General features: G+C 31.9%; 1 protein-coding gene across 1 annotated transcript; it reads right to left on the minus strand.

The window, feature by feature from the left end:
- Positions 1-3793: 3793 nt before the first annotated feature.
- Positions 3794-25523, minus strand: LOC134267884 (uncharacterized). Its single transcript, XM_062750094.1, has 11 exons — positions 24473-25523; positions 22752-23045; positions 17913-18221; positions 17324-17491; positions 16858-17090; positions 15667-15814; positions 15183-15473; positions 13879-14187; positions 11829-12281; positions 9023-9327; positions 3794-4051 (listed from the first exon to the last, which is right to left on the minus strand). The coding sequence occupies exons 1-11, from the start codon at positions 24798-24800 to the stop codon at positions 3794-3796; spliced, it is 3096 nt and encodes a 1031-aa protein (XP_062606078.1). The 5' UTR covers positions 24801-25523.

Below are 25523 nucleotides of genomic sequence, written 5' to 3' on the forward strand. Positions count from 1 at the left end.
ACAAGTGGCTGAAAGTAGGATCATATTTGATATGTTCTGTATGTAATAATTGATATTTTGCATTAATTAGTAAACGAGTAATTTTAACAAGAGGTCCACGGGCCTTATAGGTCACCTCAGTATTGTGTAACAACTTTCAAACAATTAAATTTGATTCGTGTTTTAAACCAGAGGCCATGAAATTCACAATTTACAATTTTTAAAGAGGCACCATTGCTTATCATAATTATAAACTTAGCATGTTTACTCCATTTACTTAATACCCAGAGGTATATCAGAGTAACAAAGAGAAAATGCACTTCCACTTTATACCCAGTTGTGCACCTCACCCTAAAGGAACCACTGACCCATGGGCCACATATTCAAAATTTTGCAAATTTATCATAAAATGGTTGATTAATACTAAAGAGCAGATTTCAAAGCATTCCTTTATTTTCAGACTATGTACCCCCCCCCCTCTGACCCTGGGGGCATAAAAAAACTATTTGCTAGATGCACCTTTCTTAATCATAAATATATTGGCATAAAACCCAGAAGCAAATTAAAATATTTTCAAAAAAATTATTTTTACTACTGAGTATATAATCAATAGAGCCACGCCCTAACACCAGAACCCCTAATCCTGGGGCCATAAAATTCACAATTTTGGAAGAGGCACTCTTGCTCATCATAACTATGTGCTTAGTTAGTTTATTTAATACCCAGAAGCAGAGAAGAAGATTTTCAAAGAAATAATGCATTTTCACTATATAATCAGTAGAGCCCCGCCCTAACACCAGAACCCCTTATCCTGGGGCTATAAAATTCACAAATCTGGAAGAGGCACTCTTGCTCATCATAACTATGTGCTTAGTTAGTTTATTTAAAACCCAGAAGCAGAGAAGAAGATTTTCAAAGAATAAATGCATTTTCACTATATAATCAATAGAGCCCCGCCCTAACACCAGAAGCCCTGACCCTGGGGCCATAAAATTCACAAATCTGGAAGAGGCACTCTTGCTTATCATAACTATGTGCTTAGTGAGTTTATTTAATACCCAGGAGCAGAGAAGAAGATTTTCAAAGAAATAATGTATTTTCACTATATAATCTATAGAGCCCCGCCCTAACACCATAACCCCTGACCCTGGGGCCATAAAATTCACAATTTTGGAAGAGGTACTCTTGCTCATCATAACTATGTGCTTGGTTAGTTTATTTAATGTAGTAGAGGTACTTTTATTTAAAATAATAAAAGTTGGAGTGATTTTAAATAATATAAAATAAATATTAAATATAAACTAAATAAACTATTAAATAAATTATAAATGATAGTTTTCCGTTAAAACTTTATTCTTTTCCTTCTTTACTAACTTGGGTATTTAGTTATATAGATATACACCCCTTTGGATCCACACCTGTACATACACTTTTACATGACCACACACATATCTATTGGTCAGTTTTTGAAATGCTTGGTTTTCATTGGTTAGTGTTTTGGTCTTTGTGGGGTAGTGAGTTTTATTCAGTTTAAGCTCTAAAATTCTGATTTTGAATGGAGAAGACCTAGTTTATTTTGTTGCTGACTGTAATTTATTTTCCAAAGACTTGAGACCTTGGACAATTCCTGAAATGTAAGTTTTTACTTGTTTTATGCCATTACATATGTTTTCTATAATATTATGTTAAAAATGTGGAAAACAAGATATTTTACTTTTAAATGTTAACATATTAAGTTATCTGTCTATTTATTCAGATATTGATAAATCTGATGAAGTTTTCTCAAAGATCAATCTGTATATAAACCTGAAAATAGTTTGAAGTGAAGACTTTGGTAATCAAGATAATCTAAATAATTATTTATTTTGAGAAAGGTTTTTGTGAAGAACAAATCCTGAATATTTTATTTATTGTACATAGGTAACACCATAAATTAAAGAAATGTATAGTTGAATTGGAGAAAGTTCAATTCCATAAATTGGTATGTCTATCTGTATATATATTTTTATGATTTGTAAAGAAATATCAAAGAAAGATAACTCTTCAGAAGATTTTAAAGTGTAATTGTGTTATAAGAGTTAACGCCCTTATATCATGTGTCGAGTATATTTCTTGTGTGTTATCATAGTGAATGTTGATAATTAATTGTAAAAGGGAAGACAGATAATTTTTATATTTTATAATCGGAATATTTAATTGAAATACTATTTTGTACATATTTTTATGACGCAGTTTGTATATTGCAGGACATATCCATTGTTTCCATTATTTCCAAATTGTCCGAATTATAATCAGCTAAAGATGTCAACGTAATAAATATATAAAACTTCAACTGGTGTTTTCCATCATACTGCCGGGAATACCCGCTACATTAATACCCAGAAGCAGAGAAGAAGATTTTCAAAGAAATAATGCATTTTCACTATATAATCAGTAGAGCCCCGCCCTAACACCAGAACCCCTTATCCTGGGGCCATAAAAGTCACAAATCTGGAAGAGGCACTCTTATTCATCATAACTATGTGCTTAGTTAGTTTATTTAATACCCAGAAGCAGAGAAGATAATTTTCAAAGAAGTAATGCATTTTCACTATAAAATCAATAGAGCCCCGCCCTAACACCAGAACCCCTGACCCTGGGGCCATAAAATTCACAAATCTGGAAGAGGCACTCTTGCTCATCATAACTATGTACTTAGTAAGTTTATTTAAAACCCAGAAGCAGAGAAGAAGATTATCAAAGAATAAATGCATTTTCACTATATAATCAATAGAGACCCGCCCTAACACCAGAAGCCCTGACCCTGGGGCCATAAAATTCACAAATCTGGAAGAGGCACTCTTGCTTATCATAACTATGTGCTTAGTGAGTTTATTTAATACCCAGGAGCAGAGAAGAAGATTTTCAAAGAAATAATGTATTTTCACTATACAATCTATAGAGCCCCGCCCTAACACCAGAACCCCAGACCCTGGGGCCATGAATTTCACAATTTTAGTAGAGAACTCAATGCTCATAACATTCATGCCAACAGTTTGCCTGCTTGATGTCCAGGAGTAAAGAAGAAGATTTTTAAAGATTGCAATCATTTTAGTGGTTTTGGCCCCACCCCTCAGGCCCCTGGGGGCGGGGACCATGAAATTCACAATTTTGGTTCCTCTCCACCCATAGATGCTGTATTCCAAATTTGGTTGAAATTGGTTCAGTGGTTTCAGAGAAGAAGATGAAAATGTTCAAATGTTAACACACGACACACGGCGCACGACACACGACGCATGACGCACGACGACGGACGAAAACGGATAGCAATAGGTCACCTGAGTTACTCAGGTGACCTAAAAATTAAAAGCATGCAAATAAACAGAGAAAATTCCTGGAATAAGCAAATGACTTTTTCATTAAAAAAAATTACCACCGATGTCAACTATCATATATTTCTCTCCCTTAGTAAAATTGCGAAAAGCGGTTTTCAATGTGACGTCAGTATCTTCAACATGCTCTATCTGACAGGACAATGAAACGGCATGAGATTCCAGTATAGTAAACACTTGATTTTTTTCCAAAGATAGCTGAAATATTAAGGTAGAGCTGATAATAGATTAACGATATTTTACTCTAAATGGACGCACACATATCGATATGTAACAGATTTCTGAAAGTTGGCATGCATCTTTTCATAATACATCTGAGTATCAACTCAAAGAAGTTTGTATGAAATTAAATAAGGTTTATATTATTTTATTTTCTGATATGTTCGAGTAAAGATTTGGCTCTTTTCTTTGAAATGATGAAAAGGTCTTTTAAGAGAACTGTTTTAAGAAATTCTTGTAATGATTGAATGTAAGGCATTATTTACTTCACTTAGAGCATCCTTGAAAAATCCATCTGCTAGAGACCAAAATGTTGGCAAGGTAAAGACAAACTTAAAGCTACTCAGCAGAACGTGGGCGAATTCTTCCCGAATATGTCTTATTGCTCGTTCTATCATATACGAAGCACATCGGCTTATGATGATTTTGGCACTGACATTCCTTCCTTGCGCGTCAGGTATTTGAATGTTTCTATCCACACTCTGTAAAAATGGACAAAGAAGAGATACATGTAAATACGAAAGACGAATAGGGCCACATAAAAAAAATATATTTATCTCGTAATTAGGAGATAATTATCTCGTTATTACGAGAAAAGATCTCGTTATTACGAGAAAAGATCTCGTAATTACGAGAAAAGATCGCGTAATTACGAGTTAATTATCTCGTAATAACGAGAAAAGATCTCGTAATTACAAGATAATTATCTCCTTATTACGAGAAAAGATCACGTTATTACGAGTTAAAGACAAATAGGGCCACATAAAAAAAATATTTTTATCTCGTTATTTCGAGATCTTTTCTCGTAATTGCGAGATAATTATCTCGTTATTACGAGAAAAGATCTCGTAATTCCGAGAAAAGATCTCGTTATTACGAGATAATTATCTCGTTATTACGAGAAAAGATCTCGTAATTACGAGTTAATTATCTCGTAATAACGAGAAAAGATCTCGTAATTACGAGATAATTATCTCCTTATTACGAGAAAAGATCACGTTATTACTAGTTAAAGACGAATAGGGCCACATAAAAAATATTTTTATCTTGTAATAACGAGAAAAGATCTCGTAATAACGAGAAAAGATCACGTTATAACGAGTTAATTATCTCGTTATTACGAGAAAAGATCTCGTAATTGCGAAGAAAGATCTCGTTATAACGAGTTAATTATCTCGTAATTACAAGAAAAGATTTCGTTATTACGAGTTAATCATGTCTTTCATATGTAAGTGTCCGTCAGAAAATTCTTGGTTTGTTACCGGCTAAGGAGACGCAGTCACAGAGATAAAGAGAAAATGGTCCGCTTTTCGTTGACTTGTGTAGATATTTATGTTCATACGAGGGTTGTCCCAAAAAGTCGTAGACAATGTTTATAATTTTTAAATCATGCAACCAATACTTACCAAATTTTGTAAAGACATAATATAGTTAATTTTCTTTAAAATTGTGAATTTTTAAATACATCTTTCATATTAATGATATTAGGACGATTTATATGATGGCCGATAAGGCCTGTCGGCGCACGGACAAAATTCGGAAAAATTTACGCATATAACTATTACATTTGCTTTTTTTTTCTTTAGTACTATATAATACATTGAACTCAAATTTAAATCACTGAAATCAGAATTAAAATCTTAACATTATGTCAAAATTTCATTTAAATAGCATTAGAAACAGACGATTGGTGTCTTGATTTTCATAGTATCGTTGAAATTTAGTTTGATGAAAATGACGTCGTCAAATGCGTAGACGGCGCACGGATATGTCATAAATTGTGTTGGATATGGTTTATATACACCAGAGATGGAAAAAAACAGTACAGAAGTGACATTACATGCCAGATTTTAATAAAGAAGTTATTTTTGAATTGCACGTTATTCAATGAGAGTTTTTCTTCTGTACCGAAAATAGTTAATTACGGCATGTAAGAAGTAGTGTACTGTTTGCTACACGCAGGCAATTCGGAAAAACCTGGACCTCGGACGACGTCAAACAATTTGTATTCTCTGCTGCCTACAATGTAAGGCGATCTTTCGACTAAATTTCTACTAAAATTTGAATCTGCTTTAAAAAAAAAAAAAAAAAAAAACAAGTAAAAACAAACGGACAGTAGTGAATTTAAATATTTCCCTTAATCAAATGTGGTCTTTCACTTTAAAAAAAATTATTGAATGTTAATACCTGCTAGGGAAGCAGACAAATAGATCATGACGTTATAAGAGACGTAATTTACGCTTGCTTTCGTGCGCCGGTTTACACTTATATTCTTTCTTTATTTTTTCAAAATTTTCTTATAAGATGTGATATCATCATGAAACTTGAAGTGCATGATGATAAAATGTTACTCTTTGCTATGACAAGGAAAGAAATTTAATAAAGCAAAGAGAAACAAAACTGTTTTACCTTTCTACGACTTTTTGGGACAACCCTCGTATTTAGTAAAAATTTAGTTTCTTTAAAATGACCTATGTGTTCTATAATTAATAATGTACATAGAAAAAATGTTAAAAATGTACTGCAAACGTATTTTACGCGGTATCGATCTAAGGAACTAGTCCACAATTCAAACAATTATGAAAATCTAGCAAAGATGTACATATCTTTCTCAGCTTTGTGCATACGAGGAGGTACTAATATCTAAAGTAAAATTCATGGACCAGCGCCATAAAATTAAAACCGTTTTAGGTACACCAATAACTTTTATTATGAGCAATTGACATCCAAAGAATCTCGTTAAGGGGGCTCTCTACAACGTCACAACATGGCGTACTTCCGTTGAAACGCAATTTTGATCTCAATTGATCTGATTCAAATTCACTTAACACCGATAAATCACTGAGTATAACACAACATGCAATTTTGTGGATGGAATGTACATTGTATCGCCTCAATTAATACAGTGTATTACCCAGCACGTATCCTTTCTCAAAAAAATGAATTGTTTGTCAATTTATTCAATTTCTACTTATGTAATTATTAAATAATACGAGGGTTGTCCCAAAAAGTCGTAGACAATGTTGATAACTTTTTTAACACGCAACCAATACTAACCAAATTTTGCATAGACATAATAAATTTAATGTTCTTTAAAATTGTGAATTCTTAAATATATATCTTTGATATTAAGTGTATTGGGACGATTTATGTGAATGCGGATATGGCCTGTCGGCGCACGACCAAAATTCGGAATAATTTACGCATATGACTATTACATTTGCCTTTATTTCTTTGGTACTATGTAAAAGATTGAACTTAAATTTAAATTACTGAAACCAGAATCAAAATCTTAATAAGATGTAAAAATTTCATATGAATTGAATTAGAAACAGATGACTAAAGTCATGATTTTCAAAGTCTTGTTGGAATTGAGATTGATGTAAATGACGTTGTCGAACGCGTAACCGGCGCAAGGAACTGTAATAAATTGTTTTTGTATGATAAATATTCGTCATAGACGGGGAAAAGAGTTCAGAAAGGACATTACACACTAGATTTCAAAAGAGTTGTTTTTAAACAGCACGAGATTCAAAGATAGTTTAATTTTTCTTTATGACGAAAAATATAGTTATGGCATGTAAGAAGTAGAGTACTGTTTGTTAAACGCAGACATCTGGGAACGTTCTGGGCCATTAACGTCGTCAAACAACGTGTATTCTCTGCTGCCTAAAATGTAAGGCGATCTTTCAACCAATTTTGTACTAAAATTTGAATTTCCTTAACAAAATGGACAGAAGTGAATTTGAATAAGTCCCTTAGTCAAGAGTGGTTTTTCACTATAAAAATATTCATTCAGATTTTAATACCCGCATGTGAAGCAGAAAAAAAATTATGACGTCATGAGAGACGTAAAATACGCTTGCTTTCGTGCGCCGGTGTACACTTACATGCTTTCTTCATTTTTTTAAATAATTTTCTTATTAAATGTGATATCATCATGAAAATGTTATTTTTTGCTATGACAAGAAAAGAAATTTAACTAGAGCAAAGCTCGTTGCAAAGCAACTAGTAGGTCTTCCGTCCTGTTTTGACCGGAAGTGACATCAAAAAAAGAAAGCAATGAGCTTAGTCGTCTCCAGTCACTTTATAATTTCAATTTTGCATCAAAACCTTAGAAAATAAGCTATTTTTGGCTACTTCCGGTTTGACCGGAAGTGATGTCGATGGATGGAAAAATAAGTTTTATGCATCCAGTGACATATGTTACCCAAAAACTTGTCAAGAACGACAGAAATATGCATTTTCTGACTACTTCCGGTTTGACCGTAAGTGACGTCGACGGACGCATTTAGGCGAAGTGTGAATTTGGTTAAAGGAATTTCTTTTACCCGCTTTTGGCCATTTACCATGTTTTGTTATATCTAGCACTGGATAACACATGCAAGTTGGATAAAAACGGTAAGTAAATCTACTCTTCTCAATACCATGAATTCACTTAATACATGACTGGAAACGTGGTGGTTTATGCTTAAACTCATTTGAAAAACAATACATGTACAATACTAACTTCTTTCAATATCCTTGCTTGACAATTTTTCAATACTTGTGCAAGTTATAGTCGAGTTTATTTGAAGGTTATAAAAAAAAACGTTACCAAGATATTTGAGCCCACTCTTAAAGCGGATCTCTCACACCTGGATTTTTGTGATGTTTGCAATTTTTGACAGTTTTTCAATTTTGTTCAATTTCTTTTTTTTCATTGTTTTTACACTTTGATATTATATATCTTTACAGATATTGGAGAAGATCCAACCAGCTATTCTCAAGAAAATGCTGTTTTCGTTTTTCTTTTCTCTATTTTTGTAAATTTAAATTAAAATTATGTTGATTTTATTTTTAAATTTGTTGATTATTATTTCAATATTTTATAGTATTAAACTTTGAAGAGAAATGTAAAGCACTGGGCTTTGTAAAACATAGATAGAAAGGGTTTTAACAAAATAAATAAAATATTTTCAATATTTCCAAAAAATAAATTGAAATACTTTGGAACCTTATTTTATCGGACATTCAGCCTATTATTAGAAACAAATGCATGCACCAAAAATCAGTTATACTATATAGGTGTAGAGATCCTCCTTAATTCAGGTTTGTTTTTGGACACTTTTGTTTATAAAATATGGAATTTTTTACAGATTCTGCGTTACATTTTGCCATTGTGTACCGTCGAATAGAATTTTTGGATTTCCACCGCGAAACAGGGACACTACAATTTGTTCTATAATATTGAAGGGTGCCCATCTCTTATCCGCACCTCCTAGACCATTGAATAAAATTTGATGATAATTTTACATAGTGCCGTCGTACCTGTATACCTTTTCAAACTTTTTTATCGATTAATTATTTCTGGTCTCCCAGAGTAAAATCTGTACTTTGCCATTCTACTCATATGGGAGGCAAAAAGTATCATTTTTTAGCTCATAGCTCAAATAATATCTTCTTTTTTTTACCTTTGTGCTTGTTTCATATATCAGAGTCATGAAGTTTTCGAAATAAAAGAGATTTTCAGCTTCCTTTTGTCCTCGAAGGTGTGTGTACTCCTCTCTTGGTTTATGTCCAAATGAATGAATTTGCAGGTCTTTATCTAGCAGAAGAACAGTAGGGATTTTCTCAAGATGGCCGTGTTTCTTTTTAATCAAACTAGCAGTGGTCTTTGTTGAAATCATTTCCGAAAATACATAGCTTGAATATGTATTTCCAAGATCAATTGCCGCAGCAAAAACGTCACTCTCTGGCAATCGTATTAAATCGATATCTGTGTAAAAATCAAAGTACTGAAAGTACTCCCGGGAGTTGAAAATCGTTATCTGAAAGTACACACAGGAAGTATAGGAACAGTTTCATGCTTTCAGATTCAAGTTAGGTAGAACTGATTTGTTAGAGATACAACACTTAACATTCAAAATAATTTCTATTGCATTTGAATAGCCAAGATCATGGGACTGCTCTTAAATTAGCTGCAGAACTGTAGCTCTCCGAAAAAAGATTTTGACAGACCGGAGAGCTACAGAGCCATTCATTGAAAAAACTGTATATTTATTGCGCAAGAACCGTTAAGTTTAGTTCTGTGGATTTATTCTTTCTAATTCTTACCTCAACAACTTGATCATACCAAACAAACAACCCCCACCACCAAAATTTTTTTTTCCAAACTCGAAAATACTATTTTTGTGGGAGGTTTCAAACTTCTTTCAGTACCATATATTACTCAAACTCAAACACTACCCTTATATTTCTGAAAGATTTGAATCAAAACGCCCCCTACTTTCTTTATAATGTGTACAAGATATTTGGTCCCAAGAAACAAACAAACAAACACTCTTTATATTCGATGTTACCATCACCAGACACTAGAATGTCATTTTTCTTCCTCTGATTAAAACAAGTATTTGTTATTCTCTTTTGGGTATAAATGTTTCTTTTCGGACACAAAAATAAATTTTTATAGAACTCCATGCTTATCTATTTTATCAATTGTATATATCTTTATAACTTAATCAAGTTTTGTTATTCCATAATTTCAAGTAATTTCTATATTAAAGTAAGTATCTGAATACTTTACATTTTGTTTGTTTTACGTTCGATAATTTTTCAATCAAATTGAGACACTACCACTTGTCGATTGAGCTAGTTACATGTAAGTCTACAAATTTTTACCTATACCCGGCACTCAAAACCATAGAGTAGTGAGGGATCGTTTTGTGCAAGCACATACTGCGACATGGGATTTCGGTTTATATGTCTCATCAAAAGAGTATATCTCCAAATGCATCCCACAGGATTCGAACCTGCGACGTAAGGATCAATTAATACCTCACTTTGAATCTTAAGATCAAACTATTTTAACAACTGCGCCTAGCGAGTTACACTTAAAGTTTGTGATTTTGATTTGATTCAAATGTAATTAAAAATCAGACATAGTTTAACGAGCTACTACAAGAAAAAAATTGAGTTGTAATCATGAGGAACGATCTTTCTCACAGATAGATAATTGGGATTATTATCCCATTGTGTCTGTGCATACGCATGTATTCATTTATTTTAACTGTTTTAATTAAATTATGAAATCAAATGATACATTTTATAAGGTAATACTGCAATGCAAGTACATACACATTTTTCAAGTTCAGATTTGGTGTTGTACACGTGTCCAACTGAATGCTGATAAATTCATGAAATTAAGAATACAAAATTAATGTCATTTCAAATTGTGAGATCGAATATCAACAAATAAAACTTTAATGCTATTATTTTTTCCATTTACCAAAATAAAAAAAAATGTTTTGCATGTATCTGGTCTGACAAAAATTTTCCAGTCTAACAGATCATTTTACTTGTCTGAGCAAATAAATGTCTGACAGTGAAATTTTCCGCATTATTTTTTTTTTTAAGAAACGTTGTTCTGTCTCTTTATTGCTGAAACAAATTGAAAGAAGTTTGGTTAAACCTTAGAATAGCGTTCCTTTGACCTTACATCTTTGTTTACATCTCTATATTTAGACAATCGCGTCATTGTCAAACCAGTTAGACCAGTTGTTGCTCCTTGGATTACCTCGCACTTTTTGTAATGGAGCGTAGTGCATGAAGTCAGCCGAGAATTGCCGAATGATAAATGACGGAAAACTGGGACTTTTTTTTCATACAGAAATCAAAATTTACGTGTCATTTCTCAAGAAAGATGACAAAAATATGCAATTCAATTTAAGTTAAATAAAATTCTATTTCATTTACTTTCAAATCATTTATGAAAATTAGATTAATTCAGAAAAATGAGATGGACTATTTTTATTGAGGAAGTTTCTTCGAGTTTATATAGACTGGTACAAGTTTGTATTGAATATCACAGGGGAGTAAATTGGCCGACACAGAAACACCACGACGGCTGCTAGATAATTCATTGTGAAATTACTGCGCTAGAAACCGCGTGATGGCCTAGGGAGTCTGAACATAGTTCAACTCCCAAAAAACAACAACTAATTGTTTAATTGCAAATAAAAGAGATCAGTTCCTATATTAAACATTTCATATACATGTACTCGTATTTAACATCATAATTTCAAATTCATCCAACACATATTTCAATCTCATCTGTTCTAAAATAACTATGTTTTTCAAAGCCATTATTTTTTTCTTATTTTAACATGTATCATTTAATTTATCATCTTTCTTAATAAAATTTGCTATGTTATTTTAACATGTCTCATTTTACTCAATCAGTTTTTTTTTTAATAGAATTGTTAAAGATTGATAAAATACCTTTTGTGCTTTGTTTTTCTTGAACGTCTCCAAAACCTACAAAAAAATCATTGGGTTCCACACTCAAGTCTAAATTTTGCATTAAGGGTTGAAAAAGAAGAATGTCTTCCAGATTCCCTTTCATGTCGCCTTCTTTAACATCTTTTTCAAATTTCAGAAAACTTCCCCTGTTAGGAAACTCTAATTCAATGTTAATGGAACCCCGACTGCACCTGCCTTTTGTTATGTTATATGTTGTCATCATTTTGCAAACAATATAAAAATATTTCTTGAGCACGTCTTCACGTTGACATGAGTCAGTCTCATTTTTCCAATTTTCTAACAATCTATCAGTCTTTACCACAATCTCTTGAATTTCCGGATAATTGGATAGTTCAACATTTTGGCCAAGCTTTTCATACATCGACAAATAATCCATTAACTTATCCTGATTTGAAAAGTCTCCAATTCCTTCTAAAATGGAATTCAATGTTTTACAAAGAATGTCAGAAAAGCAGGTGCTTAAATCTTTCTTCGTTTCGTCCTTTGACTCTAGATCGACTTTCAAAGACGATTTAATTGACTGTGGTTGCTGAAATCAAGAAAACAAAATCCTAGATATTTCAGTTTTTAAAAGATGCATTTTTTACGAATACTAGTAGTTTACTTTTGTACCAAGCAAATGACAAATCAAGGTCATCATATCTTATAAATCTGCCAAACCAAATAGTAAATACGCTAACAGAAACAAATATAAAAGTACATTACATACAGTTATTTAAAAAGATGAGGGGTAAAATAAAATTTTTAAAAAAAATAATATTTGGAAAATTACACAATAAAACATTTTTCATGAAATCATAACGACTAATTCGAGTTCTAATTAGAGTAGATTCTAGGGATGTCAACGAATATTCGAATATTCGAATATTCATTCGATGAGTTGATATTCGAATATAAATTTATGATTCGAATATTAATAAATTAAAAGACAATCCTCTTGGATAACCTTAATGGTGTGAAGAGTGTATCTATTAAATTAATATATATATAAATAATCCATTTGATCATTTAATTATAGTGGTATAACAGTATCCAGTAATTGCAATTAGTCTGTATTGTTAGGACACAATTTTAAAGTAAACACATGGATCCCTTGTTTGTCTATATCATTTTAAATCATTATCAGGAAATTAATTGGCTAAAAGTAATCGCTTTTAATTTTTTTCCATTACATAATTGTTCTGTCTGGTGTAAATCTGTAGGGGTTATATGTGTATACTTTGGTAAGACAATTAATTAATCTGAGAAGTACATGTACTGTAAGAGTCTTTTGAAATTTCCGGAAAAAATCATCACATTTGGGATGTAAAATCTTCATATATTCTGTAAAATATTTTTAGAATATAACTACTTTGCATTTACAAAACTCTACATAAGATTTTATTCCAAAAAATGGCATAAAATAATGTATATTGCTTGGCAAAAGAGTGAAGATATATTATAATGCAAGATGTATTTTATTTTTATCGAATATTCGAATATATTCGAATACCACTATCGAATATTCGAATATCAATTATTGACAATTTTGACATCCCTACTAGATTCAAATACTAGTTAGTTCCAATTATGAATTTATTCATATACTTCGAAAGAAGATGCATACTTTTAACATGTAATGGAATTTGATTGCTCCTTCCTTTTCCGACTGGGTTTTTGACAATTAAATGATATTTGGCAGTGTCCGCTGGCTCGAGATCTTGAACAACCAATTTCGGCCTCGAAAGATCCTCAGAACTCCCTCTGTACTTCGGTATAGAAATGTTAATATTTTTCGCTTTATTATTGATCACCTTTTGCCACTTTACGTACAGTGGGTTGGGAATACTGCATATTTCAGCGAGACATAAGAACTGTTGAGCAACTGGTACTTCCGTTATGTGTGCAACGGGTAAGCCTGGAATCAAATTTGGTATTGAGAGATTGAGGCAAATTTTCCTGCAGTTATTGGATGAAGTAAATCAATATAATTATAACATCATATATTTTAAATTAAAATTCAGAATACCTTCTTCAATATCAAGTTTAATTTCTTTGCTGTTTGCTGTGCCTTTGATATTCTTAACATTTAGTATGTATATTCCATAGTCATTTAAATCTATGTTGTTGATCATTAAAGTAGGTTTCCGTAGGTGATCTTTGCTCCCTTGGTACTTATGAGATTTTATATCTAATTTTATGTCTGCTGAAGTTCTAATTTTAATCCACTGTAAAGTTACTGGCTTTGGATATGATTTCACTTTTCCTTGCAAAGTTTCAGACCCTCCAATTGAAACCATTCTGCATGCTTCTCCCAAAATTTCACATTTTGGCTTTCCTTTTGAAAATAATGAATCAAAGAGTCATGATTTCAAGCAAAGAAGAAGGTATGGTTTTAGCTTTATTGCGCCCTAAAAATGTAATGACATCAAAAAGTTTTGAAACTGCCTTAAATATTAGTTAAATAAATGACTCTGATAAATCAGGAAAGAATATGGCATGAAGGTTTATCATTCTGCAAATATTATGTCATTAATGTGAAGCATTTCTCCATTTTCAACAGAAAAAGCCTCAAAATGGCACATTTCAAGGGTGATTTTCCTTTAGAAAACAGTGTCCACAGCCGTCGCCCATGTTAATTTTTTGATATTTTGTGCAAAATTCTATAACAAATCACATATTTCAAGATCTTTGTGGGCAATGCCTGTGGACAATGTTATCCGAAAGAAAATTCCATCGAAAGTTGGTGTCTTCTGCAACTTTTTAAGAAAATACGGGAAAATACACATGTTTATGACGTCATAATTAACATTTAAAAACACATGTGAGAAAAATGACTTGTATGATTTTTCTGCATTGAATTCCAATCATTTAAATAGCATTAGTTTTCAACATTTACACCAGTTTCATGTTTTAGAAAATCACAGGGCAAAATTTGTATGGAAACCATACCTTTTTCTTTAAAATTTAGCAGAGTAGAGTCTTTTGTCTAATAGTTTCATGAGACATATATTTTATTTACAATATTTTCAATGAAAAGGCAAAAGAATCAATTGGATATTACATATAAAGTTTGCTCTTTCTGACAGTTTGGAGGGCTTGATTTTGCCCTCCTGTGGAAAGTGTAATGATGTAAGGCAAACTTCCACCTAATATACTAGTATACATGTAATTAACAAAACATGAAGAATGGAAAATCAACAGGTCTAGTTTACTTATTCCTTCTAAGAAAATGGGTACACATAAAGATAGGCCTCTTGACATGAAAATTTCACTTTTAACTTTCTACAGTCTAACAAGAACAGCGGAGGACTACATAAGATACTAATATACCTTCTTTAATCCTTAGATATATTGCATTGCTTCTTGTCATTCCTGATTCATTTTTCACTATCAGATTATAATTAGCAACATCATCTGTGTCCATTTTCTTAATGATGAGTTTTGCATCTGTTCCATTATCAATGCTTCCACGATATTTTGGGGTAGATATGTCAATATTTCTGCTTTCTTTCTTCCAGGCAGCGTGTAATATTTCGTTTGGAGACTTAATAGTGCCGGTGATTTCAGCAGTTTTATGGTACCTCACTAATTCTGGTCCTTGAATTTCGATGACTGGGAGTACTGAAATATGTTTTAAACACGATAAAACATAGAATGGATATATATTATTGTTTTTCTTATTTTGTTGTTTTTTTTTTTTTTTTTGCTCGTTTATAGCTTTTTTAACTCTTGATTCATTCTCTGCTTTGTTTGTTGATTTGTTTACTGTTACGGTTGTTGCTTGTTTTCTCTGTTAGCTTTTTCTCATACTCACTTTTTTTCTCTGATTGTGATTTCAAATCCCTTTCTGTATTGTCTTTGATTGATTTAAGACTCTTTTTCAATGCACTTTGGTCCAGTTCAGAGAAATAAATATCATCGATTTGACGTTCTTGAACAAATGTGCTTAATCTTTGAATAGCCTTAAATAAAATTTTAAACAAAATGTAGCATACTCTTTTTGTTTTTCATACATTTTGTTAAGAAAAACTAGAAAGGGTAAGAAAATGAAGATTGGGACAAACTAAAATCCATATCATATGTCATATCAGCCTGAGTGGACCCGTATCAGGCCTATATAAAGCAAATTCAGTTAGAAAGAGTTGATGACTCACAAAGTTTTACATACATTCATTTAGGGGGCACTATCAACTACATAAATTACCGTAACAATCAAATAATGGTCATCAGTAGTTTTTATTGAAAGGACATAGGCACATACATGCCGTAGCTATGTTTTCTATAGTGTTCTATGCATTGGCAAACCAGTCAGAAAAATCAGCCAGAAAAATTATGTTGAGATACATGTAAAAGATTTTTGGCCTTGCCGTGATTTGAATTTTGCTCGTTTAAGGATTTTTTTTTTTTTTTTTTTTTTTTTTGGATATTTAAACTTAATTATTTTTGACAAAAAATATTTGAGAGTGTTACTTTTATCTGTATATTACAGTGCTCTGCAGTTTTCAATCATTTCGCCTGGTCCATTAAATCAAAATTAATACATGTTTAAGTCATTTTATGTCTAAATATATTATATCAAAAGAATTTTGATGCATTAGCAATGGAATTCAAACAAACAGAAAAGGGGGTTGAGATCTTTCACCGTATTGAGGGGGACCCCCTCCCGGTTCCTTCATAGTTCCTACGGCTATGAATATTGCCCCAGATATTTGATTAATCTAGCTTAATTGATTCATTTAATAACAACAATAAAACCAAAAGAAATGAAAGGGATTATTTTTGTTGATTGTGATGAAGAGGCAAAATAACGTGTCAGCACAAGTAGATAATTCACATTTTAGTAATGCAAGTACCGGTATTGAATATAGAGTATAATATGCTTTCTATTGTTTTTAGTATGGGAATTATCATTGCACCAAGGGCAACATTAATTTCAATACTTATAACCAAAGAAAGAATCTTATATTTAAAATATCATAGGTGGTATCTGCAGTGTAGTGTTTACCTGAGAAAGATGGCTCCATTTCTCTTTAAAAAGAGATGATGACATCGTATGTGAATCCATTTGTTGTATCATAAATTCGTAATGTATTTGAATTCTTTCAACATCATCTGACGGTAGGATGTCGTTATCGCCAGGGAGGTTGCCCCATCCTTTGGTGGGACTTTGAATGTCAGGCATACTCTTTAGTATTATATACAGCACAGAAATATCCAAGGATTCTGGACTCTGTATAGCTAAAATACACAAGATATACGTACATAGGATATCTTGTTACATACGCCTCAAAACAGTTAAGTTCAATACAAAACAGAATACATTTCACATGATAACACTTCTATTTCAATTTTTATTTATGTTTATATGTATTTGGATTTTTTCTTTGTAAAGAACATTAATATGTTAGCATCTTCAAAAATTGGTAATGTTTATCCATTCTTGTTATGATAAAGTATATGAATTAAATTACTTTTGATTTGCTCCATTTGAGATTTGGTTAACAAGAAACCAAGCTCTTCATCCTTTTCGGCCAGGTAAGTTTTCAGTGATGAATTAATTTTTCTTTCAACAAAATGTATTAAAGATTTTCCGCCAAGTTGGATAAGATGAAAGTATCTGATTGTTCTTGTTGAATTGTCTTTAAAAAAATAATCGTGTACAAAACAGAAATATAATTAGTGTATTGAGTGCAAATACAAATTCGAAAATTTTATCGAGCTTGATTTGTGTACAAGTATGTCTTAGTGTACCCAAACCAAAAAAAAATAAGTTTGAAATTGTTTGTAACATGTGTACATGTAAGTCATGAAAACATTTTTCTTTTGTTTCGGACATAAAAAGACGTTGAAATAATTAAAAAGAACAATATGCTGCAAAGTCTATGCTGCAAAATCTATGTAACCGAAAATCATGCTGTTTTACGCGGAGTATTCCCCGTAAACTGATTTACCGTGTAAACCTTAAATTAACATATTATTTTAAGCTCAGTATTTCTTATCTATCCTGATAAACTTAATTAATTTGAATTTATTTCTGAAATTAAAAAAAAAAGAATTTACCTTCATCAAACTTCACACCACAGTGCTTACTTTCCGCTTGCCCAACTGCATTTGTCACCCTTAAGTAGTAGGTCCCTTCATCCTCGTAGTCTAGCCTATTTATTTTTAGAACTGGTTCCTTTTGAGGGTCAGAGGAACTTTCTGCATATTTATCACAGTTTGTGTTAATTTCTTCCCGTCTTTCTTCTGAGAATTTCCACCATGAAGCTGATTTTGCTGGTGGAATAGAGACCACGTGACACCGCATTTCGAAATTGTATCCCAATTGAATGTTGGAAGATGACGTGCGCACGTAAACACCAGGAAGTTCTAAAATTTATACTAAATAATATATACTATTTCTGCAGCAACTAGCATAATAATTGATGATTATTTAAGGTAAAACTTTAAGAACATTGGCAAATCATGGTTTTCGGGAAAAAGATAAAATCATTAGGTTTTCTTTTTATCGTGCCCCCGCAATCGTAGATTCGGGGGCATATCGTTTTTGTCCTGTCAATGTGTCTGTCTGTTGTTTGTTTGTCCGCAAACATTTTAACACTGCCCATAACTTTTGATTCGTTGAGGATATGGCCACATATGTGTGGAAGAATACCAACAACGGAAGGTCTTGTTACAAGAAATACAAGAAGGTATAGCCAAGGTTAAAGTTGGGTCAAATTTCACATCATGTATATTCCTTTGTACAAGACCTTTTTTGGGTACCACCAAATTTGACCTGTTGACTTTGACCTTCGATTTTGATCCAGTTTTGCAAACTCTTAGCCAACTTTAACCTTGGTTATAACTTTTGAACAAATGAGGCTAGGGCTTTCATACTTCATATATGTGTTTCTTGTAACATGATTTTTCATTGGATACCAACAATGTTGACCCTTTACCTTAACCTACTTTTAAAAAACTTAAACCTTCGTTATAACTTTTGAACGAGAGGACTCACGCTTTTTATAATTCACCTAGCAATATTTGTGAAAAAACCTTCCATGAAATACCAAACATTTTTACCCTTTGATCTTGACCTTAGCTTTTATCCTATACTTTAAAGACAGATGATACAAACAATTTTTTTCTTTGAAAAAGATTTAATATCATGTCACAAGTTCAGAAAAGTGGATTTTTAGAATTTTTTCTCAGAAGAACTACAAAATGAAATAGACATGGAAAATAATAGTAATATTTCGATGAAAAAACAAATATAGACAAATCAAAATCAGTAAAGGTTTACTGGAGAACACAAATTTCAGAATATGTTATCTTGGCGCTAAAAGTGCAATATAAACTTTAGAAAAATATACCAAGCCAAGTGAATTTTAAGAGGAAGATCAAAATGACAAAAAATTAGCAATATCACATAAGCTGATTTTTACCATTTAGCTTTTCTTACTAAAATTCACCTGGCTTGGTATATTTTTCTTAAGTTTTTATTACACTTCTATCACCATGTTAACATTTTCTGAAATTTGTTTTCACCTGTAAACCTTTACTGAATGTGATTTGTCCTATATCTGTTTTTTCATTAAAATATTACTAATATTTTCCAAGTCTTTTTCATATTCCAGTTCTTAGGAGAAAAAAATTCTAAGAACCATCCACATTTCTGAACTTGTAACATGATATCAAATCTTTTTCAAAGAAAAAAATTGTTTGTATCATCTGTCCTTAAGAAAACTTTTACCTTGAACATAACTTTTAAACAATTATGGTTATGACTTTCATACTCCACATACATGTATGTAATTGCTGTGACAAGGCCTTTCATAGAATATAACTGATATATAAAATTAAATATATTTTCCAGCAATCAAAGTGAATTTCACCTACCATACCTATGCTGGATTCTAAAAACTCGATATAAATCCTTACAAACATAAATACATCTGTAAATATACCACCAAGCCTCACTTTTTTATTTTTCGCTAGAATATTAGCAGCAAAGAAAGAGAACTTGATTAGTACTGTATAATAGTATATTTGCGAAGAGTTGAAATCAGATTTGCATACTTAATAACTCCAATAAACATCAAGAAAATTTAGAATCACAAATTAACAAAATCAACATCACAAAAATTTACGACTTTTCAAAACTTTATAAAACCATTCTAAGGGCTAAATTACAGGCTTGTCGAAATCAAGACATTTGCTTTTTTTAATATAAAAAAAAACCAGCTTAATGAACTTCCCTTTAAATTTCAAAATTTGCCATTTGCAACTTTATTTTGCTAAAACATTCTGATTGCACATACAAGTACCTTGAAGATGTTGGTAAAACGATTCTTCAGTTTCTGATAATTGTCAATGTTTTCCTGAGATCAGGCGTTGGGATCATGAAAAATCTTAGCTAAGGTCAAAATCTTTATTTTTTAATGAAATGTTGTAGAAGTCTACAGAACAAAATTAAAATATTTTTCAATGAAGGATATGGAGATAGCGAACAGTACTAGTATTCAATTTCAAAGTCCATAAAACAATACAAAATAGCAAACACGGACCTCAAAAACATTAGAGGTGGTATCAGTTGCCATGAATGACTGAGCATCCCCAGCTAACCGGTCACACCCGCCATATGCTCCTTGTTACGATAGTGAAAGAAGAAACGGGAAAATCTTTCGTCATTTCAGTGTATAAATAATGGACTAACAATTGGTATGAAAAACGTCAGTCAGCAATGATTAACTGTATTTGCTAACAAGGTCATTGTATCGACCATAGAACTTACGAAATGATGACTTTAAGCGAGACTGCTGGTTTTCCTGCTTCATCAACTTGCCTGTCAATAATTTACCTCGTTTTATAAATTGATCATACGTAGAACATGCTCTTGCGTATCGAATCAAATGAGATATATACACCCCGTATGCAGGTGATGAAGGTATATTGTTGCATAAGTACGGGAAGTTGACAATAGAAAAGTTAAAGTCGTCACGTTTATCATATACCGGTAGCCTGGCTGTTATGTCACCATTAACGTCCTTTTCAAGTAAAATATCCAAGTATGAAACAGATGTGTCAGACTCTTTCGTATCTTTTATCTCAAGCTCTCCTGGATATATCGTATCGACGTAGAAATGGAAATGACCATTTTTAATTGACAATACGTCGTCGATATATCTGAAAGTCGAACTGAAGGCCACAACAAGTGGTTTTTTTCTGTTCATGCATAAGATTTTGCACAAATTCTGCTTCATATGAATACAAAAATAAGTCTGCTAATAACAGAGCACAATTTGTACCCATGTGAATCTGAATAGATTGTTGGAAGACCTGGTCTCCAAAAACCACATACATGTAGATATTGTCAATCAGACACTCAAGCATCTTCTTGATGTCAATTTCAGAGTACTTGTGGGTGCAATCCGAATCTGTTTTAACAAAATAATTTTGTAAATGACCAATGGCCAGGTAAGTAAATTTACGGGTTCCATTTGTATTGAAGAAGCAGCTTTTCATGGTATCAAAAAGCCTTGATTTTAATTTATCGTGGGGAATGGTTGTGTATGAAGTTGAAAAGTCATAAGTTTTTAAGCTGTTGATTTTGGTAAAATTTTATGATTCCAAATTGTAAAAAAAATCTTTGGATTTTTTTTTGTATCCACATCTGGATCACACCACTTCCTGAATATATAGTTGCACAGTACTCTTTAAGTTTTTCTTCACTACTGTCAATATCTTAGTTTGAAGTAACGAAAGAGGTTTGGTTGAACATTTACTGGAACCCGCAATGTATCTTTGTAAGGATTCTTATGAAGTTTCGGAATCCTATATATATATATATAAGGTAGTTCAAATTCATTTTGGCTCTGTTGAATATTAAAAACATTCAGAACTGACAAATGACTTTGAAGAATTTCTTCCTTAGAAAGGGAGGTATGAGTATAAGTAGGATTACCACTTGCAAAATTTAATCCAAGTTCTTCTAAATACAATTTATATAACGAGCCTTACAAACGAAGACAATGTTGTTACCTGCTTTGTCGGCAGAAACAAGTACGTACTGATCATGTAATCTATCTAATTCTATTTTTCACTTCTGGTTTATTGAACACAGAAGGATAGATATTGCTTCTCAAAAGTGTTATCTGTATATTTTGAAATAAATTCCATAATTCATGAATATTTTATAGGCGATTGAAAATTTGTTTCATGATCCTGGGGCCAGGTCTTCAAACAATCTGTTCGTATTCCCATGGGTACAAATCGTGCCCTGTTATTAGCAGGCCTATTTTTGTTTTCATACGAAAAGGAATTTATTCAACATTTACATGAAAAAAAACTTGCTGTGGCAATCAACTCGCAATTTTGATAAATCGATGACGTAACATCAATGAACAATGTTTACTTCCATTCATATGTCTTCTATATATATCACAGTGTGCTTGAAGTAAAAGATACGGCTATTATATTTCTCTGTTCAATAGTTACATTTTCAGACAACATTTTAAATTATCATCGGAAATGACGATACAATAATGTATATAAAATATAAACTACACTGTATATATTTCTGAAATAAATGAGTTTTAAGAAATCTTATTTTGATGACAAATTACGTAGGTCATTTTATCAATATTTTACACAGGAAATGCGTTAAGAATTGTGGAAAACATTAACTTGGGAAAAATCTTAAAAAGAAACGGGAATTAGTAGGTTCAAAGAAGCAGAATATATATAACATGTTTAGTGCCATTAATACCCCTCGAGTTCTTGAAAAATGTCATACGATAGTCAGAATCCTTGCCAATGCTCTTAAATACATATGGTATCTGATTAATTTAAAAATTAAAATATATTAAAAATGTTTTGCACAAATCATTTAATTCAACCAGTTTTATCCTACTATACCTCCTTTAATTTTTAAATGGAGTTGGTTACTTTGCCTTTTTCCCGTTTTATTACATATGTAATAAAGTCCAGCATCCTCAAAAGTAACATCTTTCAAGATAAGGGTTGATTGATTCCCTTCACACGTACTTTCACTATACTTTGCCATTCGTAAATCTAGCTTTTTTGGAAGTCTTTCCGATTCCTTTATTTTCCACCAGTCAAGCTCCGGTCTCCTTAAGCCATCGGCTTCAATGATCACGTTGTCTCCATAAAAAAGGTCATGTGCGCGAGACTTCAGTACAATGGGATAATCTGAAAGAAACATATTCTAATTTTTATTAATGTAAATCCACTGACAATAGTTTAACTCTTTTTGATACGAAGAAACAAAAATAAGATTATGTGAATTGAAAAATGCCATTCATTTACATTATAAATGACTATATGAAAAAAAAAAAACCCACAAAATGTCATGCATTTAAACATATAATGCAGAAACAGAAAAATTGAACAATTGAAAGATATATCAATTTTGTTTCAATAGATATCAAAGGAGGGTTAAAATACATATTCTAATTTGTATTTTTAAATATTTACATTTCAAATAAATTTCATCTATGCTTCTTTGTAAAATAAAATGCAGTTTATGTTCTCATGAACTACATCATATATGTACCACGATAAAGCATGAATATCTCCCTTGTTACGTCATGCTACAGAACTTGACGTAAAATATAGTGCACACTGTTATGCTTTAAAAATGACAGTTGAACGGCGTAAATTTATGGCAAGTCATCAGAAAAATAATGTAAATATAAGAAATTTATTTACTTTTAATCAGTAGAATTAAAAATTTTTGGTACTTTCCAAATGTAAAAGTCATTTTTTGCGTACTTATGATAAGTTCAGATCAACTAAAACAAAAAAGAACCTTCTATTTGTTTCGTTACATTATATAAACATAGGACTTTCCTGTAAATTATACTATTTAAATAAATAGCGTTTCATAGATAACCGAGATTTAAAACAATAATCAATTTTTTAACCGACTCGGAATTAAAATTTCAGACTCAGTTTATAGTCAATTTAACTAAAGAAACATCGGGATATTTAAGTTTAAATAGTTTTTCAACTTATAGTATCTGTCCTAAGTTAAAAAGTCATCGAACTATTTACCCGCAACGTTCAATTTTCCATATATTTCATCTCAGAACTCTTCTGGTTTTATTAGGATTGAAAAGTGACGCATGTCAAGTTTGTTTTGGTATAGTAAAACATATCTTTACTTACTATTCGGACAATAGCAAATTTATTGTCTCCCTAAACATAAATTATTTCCCTCTATGCCCCTCAGCAAAAAGTTGCTGTTTTGGGGGGGGTAAATTGAAAAAAAAATTGTTATAGTCTTCTTAGCCAGTAAACAGGTCTGTCTATGTACTAGTTTTCAGTAGCAGAAAATATGTTTAATGAAGTCGGACAGCAATATGAATTTTCGATGAAATAGAATCAAAATACCGTAAATACATTTATAATCATGAATTAATAAATTTCTCTCAGTGACAAGTTATATTATAATCATGAATTAATCATTTTCTCTCAGAGACAAGTTATATTTTGAAATTATTAATACCAAATGTTGTATACTTGTAATAATAACTTTTTTTCAGTGTTGGAACTTAAAAGTGTTTAAATAACCATATAGACTTTGTCTCAAAGAGTAAAGTCCACTCTCCACTCACCAAGTTGTTTTCCTCGGCTACATTTTGACGACTCTCTTATTAAATTCTCAGCTTGTCCTATTCTGTCTCCAGCATGTCCTATGTCTGTCATAAGACGTCTCAAAACGTTGTATTCCCCAATACCAATACGTTTTGTGTCCTCCAAGAAGAAAAAGTCCCACAAAATAGGACAATCTCTATGAAAAGGAGAATCCTTGATGCTTCTAAACGCCAGCTTCCATTTGGTAAAGTTCCTCTCTCTATCGGATTTAACTGAAGAATCTAGATATTCTGTGATGAGATCGCTTAAAAGTTTGTTGTGAATTTCAAATGGAGCTGAATCTTCCATTTTGGTTATATTTCAATCTTAACTTTGTTACATTCCATTTTTGTCGTGTTAGCATACGTGACACAAGGTGTAAAATAACTTCTGTACATAAGGAGGTCTACTGGCTACAATGCTCACTTCATTCACCTAGTGCACACTGTTCTATTGAAGATTTTACCTGATTTTATTTCACATTTAACACGAACATAGAGAACAATGTCTCGATCGAACAAATTTAAACTTAATAATGGGGATCTATATGATATCGCTGTTCTATATCAGATTTTATAAGAGGTCTAACATTTAAATGTAATGCTATGTTAAACATTGATCCATTACATGTGGCCAAAATACCCTTAGTGAAAAACGTGATCAAATATGTAGAAGTACAAGCAGAACTAATTTTTTCACATCATATTAGTATATCATGTAAATATTTCCATGTTTGATAGATTTTTTTTCAAATCATGGGTTAGAGATTGCAATTGATTGATTGATTGAATACTGTTTAACGTCCCTCTCCAAAATATTTCACTGATATGGAGACGTCACCATTGCCGGTGAAGGGCTGCAAATTTTGGCCTATGCTCGACACTTCTGGCCTTTGAGCAGGGAGGGATCTTTATCGTGCCACACCTGCTGTGACATGGGGCCTCGGTTTAAACGGTCTCATCCGAAGGACCGCCCCATTTAGTCGCCTTTTACGACAAGCAAGGGGGTACTGAGGACCTATTCTAACCCGGA

The sequence above is a fragment of the Saccostrea cucullata genome, unplaced genomic scaffold (genome assembly GCF_032062105.1).
Source record: "Saccostrea cucullata isolate Sc308-1 unplaced genomic scaffold, CSIRO_AGI_Scuc_v1 ctg839, whole genome shotgun sequence".
Lineage (NCBI taxonomy): Eukaryota > Metazoa > Mollusca > Bivalvia > Ostreida > Ostreidae > Saccostrea > Saccostrea cuccullata.

Coding starts and splice junctions, on each gene's coding strand:
- LOC134267884 (XM_062750094.1), bottom strand. CDS start 24,800: ATGGAAGATTCAGCTCCATTTGAAATTCACAACAAACTTTTAAGCGAT. Junction 15,815..16,857: donor AATGGAGCCATCTTTCTCAG/GTAAACACTACA, acceptor ATTTTATTTAAG/GCTATTCAAAGATTAAGCAC. Junction 12,282..13,878: donor TAAACTTGATATTGAAGAAG/GTATTCTGAATT, acceptor ATTCCATTTTAG/AAGGAATTGGAGACTTTTCA.